The following is a 10,228-nucleotide window of genomic DNA, read 5'->3' as shown; positions in this document are numbered from 1 at the left end:
CTGCATGTGTATGCTTGTGCCCATCATTGCATGTGACATGTCATTTGCAGAGGCAGATGCAGCTTAAAAGTACATACTATGTACCACGTACATTATTTACAAGCAGCATGTGTTTTAGTACAGCTGTAACTGCCAGTACCTGTATGGCAAGGAGATTGTGAGCACTGTACTCGTTGTGTTCATAACCTATATAAAGAGCTGAGTGATTTGCTTTCAACTGCATTACCTGTCCTCTGACAAATGTTGCAAAGCCTAAAAGTCTGGCAACAGGCAAAGGGAGAACTGAGAACACTGGCAGTGTGTTGGCTAAAACGAAACAAAATGACTGTCTTTAAACTGGAAACAAAATGCACTTTGCAGTAGTATTTGAAAGACAGTGTTTTATCTGGAAATCCTCTCTTCTGTTGAAGTAATGTAGTAAGTGACCGAGTACTTAATCCTTCATGGGTGATTCCTGGGAGATCTGGTGCTAAATAATAGGGGAGGAAGAGAGGATGTCCTCTTTTTTGGGTTGTTTCCTTTGAAGCAGATAACCTTTTTATATGAAGAAGGCTTTTTTAAATGGAGTTAGCTATTTTCAGGTCTGTAAAAGTGCAAACTTTAAATGTAATGTAGAGAATCATCATTAATATCCATAGTCTGGATTGATGCTTTTGCTCAAGTTAATCAGCAGCTAGAAAGAGAGAGATGCTGGAAAGACTCAGATTTAGACGCTTGTGGGACAAATGGAGATCATGCCTCTCTTCCTTATCCAAAAACCCGTTAAATTTACCTGGAGAGATGCACATTTCCCTTGCTTGAGATTGGTGTTTTGCAGATAGGCTTGGAAAAGCTTGCTCAGGTCCCTTGAGCTTGAAGGCTTGGGCCATTTTTCTTATTGCCCATATGCCCCTGGGAGGGTGGGAACAAACCCATCTCTGGGTGTGGTATAATTTCCTTAAGAAATGACACCTTGCTAGCTCTTTGCAGAATTCACAAATACCTTTTACCAACTGTAAGTATTTGGAAGGCTCAAGCTGTTTCCTCATGTGGAAGAAATCTTTTGCAGGTTATAGCGGTCTAGTTGTAATTTCAAGAAGGAGGTGATTTTTGTGTAGGTAAAGAGTAAAAATGTAGTTCTAGCATTTGTATGTGTAAATTGAGAAACCTGCAGGTGTCTAAGAACATGCTTGCTCTCTTACGTGTAAGCACAAGTAAGCCTGGGAATTAGCTGGATCTAGGCTAATCCGCTCAGGAAGAAGGCAGCCTTGAAGACTTGGGTGCTGTGTCAAAAACAAAAGCATCTCTTCCTCCTGCCACATTTCCACTGTCAAGGTTAATCTGTTTATGTACCTTTCAAACTCTGTGATTTCAGCATCCCATATCATGGGAATAATAATATCGTATTCTGAAAGCAAAAAAAAATTATTCTTACATTATTTCACTTTTTGACAGTCCATATTCTGGGGTGTTCTTTCACCTAGTTAACTGGGTTTTAGCAGGTGCTTTTAGAATAAATATTGACTTTTTCTGCTGAGAAATGTTTGTTTTTAAATTTCAGAGATCAACTCATAGCATTTTCATGTCTGACTACTGGTATTGGAGGCTGATCCCATGCAAAGAATCTGGAAGCTGCAACTGTTTTTCAACAGCCAACCACTCTAATGAAGAGAAAGAGGAAGATGCAAGCCATCAAGTTGTAGTGTCAGATATCATGCAGCTTGTGCAAGATAAACAGGAGGTGCCAGAAAGCACAGCAGGTGAGAGAAATATAGTATATTTTGACAATTGTCCAGCTGGCTGCCAAACTGTGTGAAGAAGAGGACTGATGGCTTGAATATTACCAGTGGTGTCTCATCACTAGCAGTGAGAGTGAGGCAGGGAGCCCAAATAGAGGAATAGCTGAGAGCTAGTTGGAGGAGGGCGATGTCAGCACAAAACCAAACTTTTAGCAGCAGCCAGTGAAGAGTGAAGACCTTTACTCAGGAGGCCTGATGCTTCTTACAATATATTACAATAATTCCAGAAATTAATTTGTTACCAAAAAAAGTCATCCCAGAGAAACCTGACCTATGTTACTACAGTTTCAAAATCCTACTCAAGAGAAACTGCTGAGAAGCAAGTACAGAATACCTCTGCACCTTATCACCTTGTTTTGTTGTTGTGGTCCATGAGCAGAAAACTGTAGGGAGTGCTAGTTACAGGGATTAAGAATAATTTTTCTCCTGTACCATTTGATCCTGCCTTTACCTATGCAGGAGGTTATTGCATTCATATATGAATTATGTGGCCTTTGTCTTGGTACTAGTACAAATGGACTAGAAGTCTATATTTGATTAGCAGTTGCATCTCATTACAATTGGTCTTTTAACACATCTTCATTTAATTTTGTTAAATACATTTTTAAAAAGCATTCTAAGTAAAATTAAAAAACATCTACACATATTTACTGAAATCTCTCTAAGCTGGAAAGATGATCCAAAAGCAGGAAAGTGAAATTCACTCAAATACAGTTTTGCTTTTAATATACAATTACAAGGCAGGATGTGACTTCTTTGTCGTAAAAGAAAAAAAGCTCATTCTTTTAGACTGGATGAGCTAATGATGTTGGCATAGAATGATTCATATTGTGCTCTGGCTTTTAAGAGAGGAGCTGGAACTAGATGATCTTTATGGTCTCCTTCCAACCCAAACCATTCTATGATTAGAGTAATCATTTTATTTGTGTACTAGTCATGTCTCGGCCAGAATACAAGATTCCTTTTGAAGGCAACAAGGAAAGATGCAATAAAGCCACTTGCAGAAATTCCAGAGGAGTATGTCAGGATTGGTCAGAGGATTACAAAAGACAGCTCCTGTGGAAATAAGGAGGCTGTATCTAGACTGCAAAAGGAAACAGAAGGGAGAGCACACATATTCTGATTTCCCAGGGGAGAACGTAGTAAGTTACAGAAGAAGGTGGACATCTGCTTGTTTTAATTTTCTTTTTGTCTGTATCTAATACAATATGAACAAGGAAATGCAAACTTGATTTCTGCAGAGAAGGTTTAGACTTAATTGTTGAGTTTGTTAAACAGACTATCAAAGAGGTTGTGCAGTCTCTAGCCTGTTCTTAATGGAAACTTTAGTGAAACAAACCACTCTTGGAGAAGAGCTAGTTGTACTTGATTCCATCTCAGTGCTTTAAGCTAGGCTAAGAGATTTCAAGAAGTTTTTTTTAGTATGCTGCTTCTGTAGTGGAAGATGAAGCAAGCAAGCCCTGGGAAGGCAGGCCTACAGTATGAAGTCAGAGGAAAGGTAGTTTCGTCTTTTGCCATCTGGAGGTTTTTAAATGGGAAATTGCTAGTCCTCTCCAGAAATTCAGAGGGAGCTGTGTTAGGTTCAGACTAAGGTGCATGTGTATTCTCTGTTGATGTAACAGTGAATCAACAGTTGACTGGTTGATCTACAAAGGAAGCTTAGTAAGCTGAATCGATCAGAATCAAAGCAGTGAAGGTGGACCAGGAACTGAGTGTATATACATATTGCATGTACTTGACCATGCTAATTTCAGCTTTTAGCTGTGGCTGCTGTCTTGCTGTCTCTGAAGTCCATGTGAAAGGAATATGAGCTTTACTGAAAGAAGTTCTGGACTGAGTTTCCTGGCTTGAGGTGCAGCAGATTTTTCATTGAGGCTTACATCCATGCCTGGCTTGACAGCTGAATTGCAAGCCATTAATCAAAGCTGAAAAGCACCTGATAATACTCTTTAGGCCTGGAAAAAGTGGGATGTAGTTTAAAAAAAAAAAAAGGTATGTTAATTTTCTTTTGACTTGAAGAGAACAGAACTGGGAAAGGAGCTTTCCTGAAGCTAAGCATGAGAAACTTTTTCTCAGATAATATTCTGGTAAAGTTATTAAACGTTAAAACTAAATTCAGTATGAAAGTGCTTTCTGTATCGCAACTAATACTGTTGCTAGTATTTGGGATTGAATGAATTGTTGTATTTGTGGCCATTTTATTGGGTTTTGTTTTTTAACATTGTTCTTAATTGATGCAATGTGCATGTTAGTATTTTCTGACTTTATCAAGGGACTGCTAAAAAGAATATGCTCTGAAAAGAACTACAGCATCATAACATGGTGAATATTTAAAAAGGGCAATTTGTATGTGTGAGATGAGCATTTGTTTTGCTCTAGTTCTAATACTTTTTCAAATACTTATTTTGGGAAAAGAAGCAAGTATTTTTGTGATTGGCAAAGAAAGCCATTGTGCCTTGTTCTGTGAAGTTAAGCCTATAGTCTTCTGGTGGGAAGAGGCAGAAAGATAAGTTCTGCTGTGGAAAATAAACTCCAGCAATGCTGTTGGAATCTTTCCCTTCCCTGTTTTTGTCTTCCGTAAGCAAATGTGAGGGGTCTTAGTCTTTCATGCAGACTAATAATATTGTAAGTTGGAGAGCAATTTGCTGTTCTTAGTTAAACCATATGTTGCTCTTGCTAAAGTTTTAATGCCTCTGTTCCTACTCCCTCCCCAGGAACTAATCTGCTATGCTATTGGTACTACATTAATAGCAATATTTTTACTGCAGTGTCTTCCTGGAAGTTATAATTAAGATCAGATCTTAATTGTGCCTATGAGTTTACACACAGCAAGAATGCGTTGCATCTTGGAAGGCTTAAAAGCTGAGCTTGAAAGGGATAGATAAAGCAGTGTGCAAAATTCAGCTTGAGGCAGAGCACAGCCAAGATGGAGGCATAGTAACATGTGACCAACATGTGTGTGTGCTTTTGCCTCCTTTCAAATTGTATGCATAATGTGTCTTTCCCCCTCTTGTCATCAGAAGAGGCTGGAAAATTGAAAGATTATGGGGAAGGGATGGAGGCATGGCAGGCAGACACTAGTCTTTAAAAGTAAAAAATTAAAAATACAGTATTTCTATAATTTCTCAGTGCCTATTGTCCTACCTGTTTGCCGTTGGACTTTAGGAGTGCTGTGCTTGGAGGCCTGTTTACACAGCGACATGGTTTGGGTTTTTTGGAATGGGGCTTTTCTGCTCTAAAGATGAAGCCCTTCAAATGGTTGACATCTTCTTTGGTTGGTTTTTTCTTCTTTTCAGATCTGTTCTGAATATAGTCTTTTCACACAGGTTCTTTTAGCCTACTGCCATGATGTTAAATCGGGAAACAGAGGAAACCTTTTGTGGCATCTAGATATGTTAGTGTGACATCTTGGGAACTGTAATTGCTGATGTTGTAGCAAAAAGCCATGAGGGTGCTACAGTTGAAGCCTTTACAAAAGTAAGAGAGCTATCATGACTCTGCCCAGGTTTTGAGGAATCCAAGGATACAGGTGACTGCTGTCTTAAGTCTCCCTGGTCCAAATGTACCTGAGAAGAGTACCTTCATGAGTAGATGTACCTTCATGAGTAGATGTACCTTCATGAGTAGATGTACCTTCATGAGTAGATGTACCTTCATGAGCAGATGTACCTTCATGAGCAGAAAAATTTATACCATTTGAAATTATAAATTGGGTGTCTTTTTATCATTTTACATGATTTCTAGGATTTTTGAATGAGAAATTACAAGGCAGCTGAAAAGACATCTGACTGACCAATGTGCCAATTCTAACACTTTTAACAGTGCTGCAAACCACACAGTCAGCTGTTGTACTCACAGGCACTTGAAATGCCTGTTAAACTCATGTAATCTTGGAAAAGAGTATTGTTTGAAAGAAATATGCTTGGTATCATCTCAGAATGTCAAATTGCATTGTTTTCCATACATAAACACCTTTTTTAGGCACTGCTCAATGGCATTACTGAAGCTGACAGCTTTGACTGAATTATGTAGCTGCTGCAGCATCACTGTCTGGAACAGTGCGGTCAGGTTACAATCAAGACCACAAGTTGCTGCATCAAAATTGGGGAAAAACCAACAACCAATGCTGTGTGTTAAACATTTGTACATCCTGGTAACTGCAGTGATACTCTGAACCTAGAGTATCACTGCAGTTATACACATTAGCCCCTTTCTTCCACTGGTTGCAGCTGTGTAAATACAAGATTTCAGTAGTAATGTATGAGGGAAACATTATAGGTGTTCATTGTTGGGAAATATTGTAGATGTTCTCTGTTATAACATTATACTGTTTAAAATAAAATTACTTTTCTGCTTGGTAACAGTGGTTTGTACCAAAAGGACTGGCTGGATTTTACTATGGGAGCTTTGAAATATAGAATCATAGAATAGTTAGAGTTGGAAAGGACCTTAAGATCATCTAGTTCCAACCCCCCTGCCATGGGCAGGGACACCTCACACTAAACCATGCCACCCAAGGCCTCATCCAACCTGGCTTTGAACACTGCCAAGGATGGATCATTCACAACCTCCCTGGGCAACCCATTCCAGTGCCTCACCACCCTAACAGTAAAGAATTTCTTCCTTATATCCAATCTAAACTTCCCCTGTTTAAGTTTTAACCTGTTACCCCTTGTCCTGTCACTACAGTCCTTGATGAATAGTCCATCTCCAGCATCCTTGTAGGCCCCCTTCAGATACTATCCATGCTGAGCTTTCTGTTTGGTACTAGTAGTTCAATTAATGTGAAGTGCATGTCCGAGTAAGATCTAACAGTTATTATGTGTGCACAGTTAGCATTTCTTAGTGTTCATGTCTATTTGCTTACAGTGGAACTCAGTTTTATAAACAAATGTCTTTACAGGCCTGTTCCTTCAGTGGCCACTGTAGGACTGCTATCAGACTCAGCATGTGTTTAAAGGCCAATGTATTAGTTAAAAGAGCTGCTTTTTATAAAACTAAATTTCTACTGGAGGAATTTGGCAAATTCTTGTAAGTTTAACTCCTTAAAGTGAGACACATTCAAAGCTGATTGGAATAATCTATCTAACAACATGGAAAAGAGAACTTACATGGTAAACCTTGTTGCTGCTTTAAGTAATAGAGCAATGAAATCCCAACCTGATTAAAATCAGTAGGAGTCTTGTCAAGATTTTTGTCTTAAGACTTTTAAGCTATGCACATTAACCAGCCTCTTAAATCAATATTAAACATCTTACTCTAATTCCTTCTTTCCTGGGAATTACAGCAAATGTGGAATATATAAAAATAACCTCTTGTTCAGCTAACAGCATTCAATTCCAGAAGTTAGAGGAGAAAAGTTCCATTAATGTAAAAAGGCATTGCCAGCTAAAAATGAGGTACGGAGAGGTATTTTGGTAATGTCAGCAATGATATTCAGAGACCGTGTGTACATGTATATGTGAATACATATATGTCTACACGTGTAGGTAATTCGGTGCCACACTTGAATTTCGCTGTTTGTTTCCTGCATGTGTGGCTGTTTCCTACACCAACTGCCTGAAATTAAACTTAGCCTTTATTAGCTGCTTGGTTGTTTTGTTTCTTTTTTTTTTTTTTTTGGCCAGGCCACTAAGATAAAGTAGAAGAATTTATGGTACCACCTGCAGCTATAGTGAAGGCATGAAAGCATTTATAATTTTTCTTCAAAGTTCCCTGAATGCAACCGGGAGAAGATTTTCAGGACATGTTCCAAGTACTGTGTGCTGCAACGGCTTATACTAATCCATCACAACTTTTAATGGTGTATGAGGTGTACTGGAAATACGTTTGCTGCATTGTTGCATTTCCTTATACTTTTCTTCTTGTTTGCTGTTGTAATAAGCGGCCCAGCCGCAGCATTTGTTATTTTTCGCTTTCTATTCTCCCATTTCCTAGAGAGTCTTTTGCTTTTTTCTGAAAGAGTTTGGCTGGGGTTCCTTGTTAGCTGTGAGATCACATGAACCTGGGAGGTATAGCTGGAGCTCTGCCAGCCTGTCTGCTTGGAGAGCTCCTTGCCAAAGGAAAGGCAAACACCAATAACCTGTACAAAGAAGCAAGGACTTTTTAAGATGATGTTAGGGGGAAGCTATACCTGCTTTGTTCCATGGGGTTCTGAACACTTTCACGGTAAAAATGTGATGTATGTAAACTGAAATTTGGAGTTTCCTCAAATGGTGGCATTATGTTGCATTGAATGTTGGAAATGATTCTCTAGCAACATTAAGCTAGTAAAAGTTAGTACAACTTTATTGGATTTATATATTTCAATACTATGTAGTTATGGATGTCCTTTTGTTTATAACATACTTGAAATATATAGCCATTTAATCAGAAGAGAAAGCAATAACATCTAGTTTATTATGAAAATCAATAGCTTTTGTGATGCCTCTGAATGTAATGGATCTTTCTCTTTTGATTTAAATCATGCTTTGCTTTTCAGATATTCTCCATGTAGGATGAAATATTAGATACTTGCTGAAACTAAAGTAGGAAAGCTTTGTCAATTCTGTTTAGCTCCTGACATGAGTACCTTTGTGCTTTTAGTGCCTTAGGTGGCTCCAGAGAAATTGGAAAAATGTCCAAGCAGCAGTGTAATTGAAATTCAGGAGGGGTTACATGTCCAACCTGTTTAGGCACTCTATAAATCCCATTTTTCTACATCTGGAGGCAGTGGATATATTTTAAAATCTTCTTGATTATAATATCTAAACAGGAATAAACAAACAGTGTTACAGAAACTGGCCTATTTGTCCTCCAGGATAGTGCATGACCTTAGACATCTCATGCTTTCCATGTGCCCTAGTGTAATAGAGCTGTCACATGGCAAGTTTGGAGCTCTTCCTTGCCTTTTGCCTCCTCTGCTTCTGTAGCAGCAGACTGCTTGCTAGATTTGGCACTCAGTCCTTAAGGCCATGAAGATGGAGAAGTAGGGAATGTAAACATTAGGTCTTGCATAGGTGCAGTGGAAGCCATCTGAGCTACAAAGTTTCATGGGCTCCCTTATAATTTCAGTGTCATTTATCTACACATCTGTAGGGGTAAAAAGTGATGGGTTAGATTGACTCACTGGTTTCCAGCTGGACTGTTTGTCATGGAAATGAGTTGCTTTGCCTCTGTTTTAGCCCATAACCAGATTAGATGTTGGGTTCAGTTGTTGCCTCTGGCACTGAGGAATTACTGAGGGCTGTTTCATGGAAATGCACAGATTTGCTCGGGTTACTCAATACACTTTCTTTGAGTGTTTAGAAAGTAAACCATCACTACATAGGAGGAGGGAGCTTAGATAACAGTAATACTGGAAAATAATGAAATAATTTATTTAAGAGTTGTTTTTTTTTTTTTAGGTCTATTTTTGCATTTTGCTATGACAACAACAGGTTTTTATGGCCACAAAGTGCATAGAAATCTTCCTACCACTGAAAATGAAGAGCTGTCTAGAAACCCCTTTTGTTCATTATTCAAAGGTACAAACTGCAGACTAGATGCATACTGATATGGCTGGGTTTCTTTGCTGATGAAAATTGTGCTGTTTAGCATTGACTAGAATTAGTTAAATGGCCAGCTGTCAAAGGAAAACCTTTCCTCCAGCTAAAGATACTGCGTTTGTTTTAATTGCTAGAGGCCAAAGAGAGTTTATTTAATTTGGACATGCAATTTAAGTTACTTAGTGAGCAGTTTTATTTTTCTCAGCTCAGCTTATCAGATCTGTTTAAGCCTATTTGTTGATCATAAGGTACATTAGAAAAATTGTGATTCCTTAAAATTATTTGTTGCACATAATTAGCTTATTGCTTTTAGTCTTAAAATGTCATCTAAACTACTTATTGAACAGATTAATATAGAATCATAGAATCAACTAGGTTGAAAAAGACCTTTAAAATCATCAAGTACAACTGTTACCCCAGGACTGCCCAGCCCACCACTAAACCATGTCACTAAGGGCAAACTGATCTCCGCTTATGGCTGCCCCTCATGATCTCCACTTGCAGTCACCCCTCATCTGCCCTGCATAGTGGCCCACACTGTATAGCTTCCTCCCCTAACCCTCATGGCCACCTAACACACCCTAGCACTCCATGGCTCCCCTTGCTCTCCCCTCATGATCTCCCCTCATGGCTGCTACTCCTTCACCCTCACGATCTTCCCTCATGGCCGCCCCACCTCTGCCCTCATGATCTCCCTTCATGGCTGCCCCCCCCTTTTCCCTCACTATCTCTCCTCATGACTACCCTTCACCTCTCATGGCCACACCTCCTCTCCCCTCATGCTTTCCTCTCATGGTCACTACTACTTTCCCCTCACACAATCCCCTCATGGCTGCTCCTCCTCTCCCCTTACAAAATCCCCTCATGGCCACCCTTCCTTTCCCCTCAAAATCTCCCCTCATGGCCACCCCTCCTCTGCCCTCA

General features: G+C 39.3%; 1 protein-coding gene across 1 annotated transcript in view; it reads left to right on the top strand.

Annotated features, from left to right (window-relative positions):
• Positions 1 to 1,561: 1,561 nt before the first annotated feature.
• Positions 1,562 to 10,228, top strand: part of MCF2L (MCF.2 cell line derived transforming sequence like) — a gene marked incomplete at its 5' end in the record, with an annotated part of 145,634 nt that continues 136,967 nt past the window's right edge. Inside the window, one exon of the mRNA XM_080613332.1 lies at positions 1,562 to 1,739. Coding sequence (XP_080469458.1) covers positions 1,562 to 1,739 — 178 coding nt within the window. The remainder of the gene's footprint in view (positions 1,740 to 10,228) is intronic.

Source organism: Psittacula echo (assembly GCF_963264785.1).
Source record: "Psittacula echo genome assembly, chromosome: 3".
Taxonomy (NCBI): domain Eukaryota; kingdom Metazoa; phylum Chordata; class Aves; order Psittaciformes; family Psittacidae; genus Psittacula; species Psittacula echo.
Note: the sequence above shows the minus strand (reverse complement) of the source record. Positions and strands in the feature narration are given on the sequence as shown.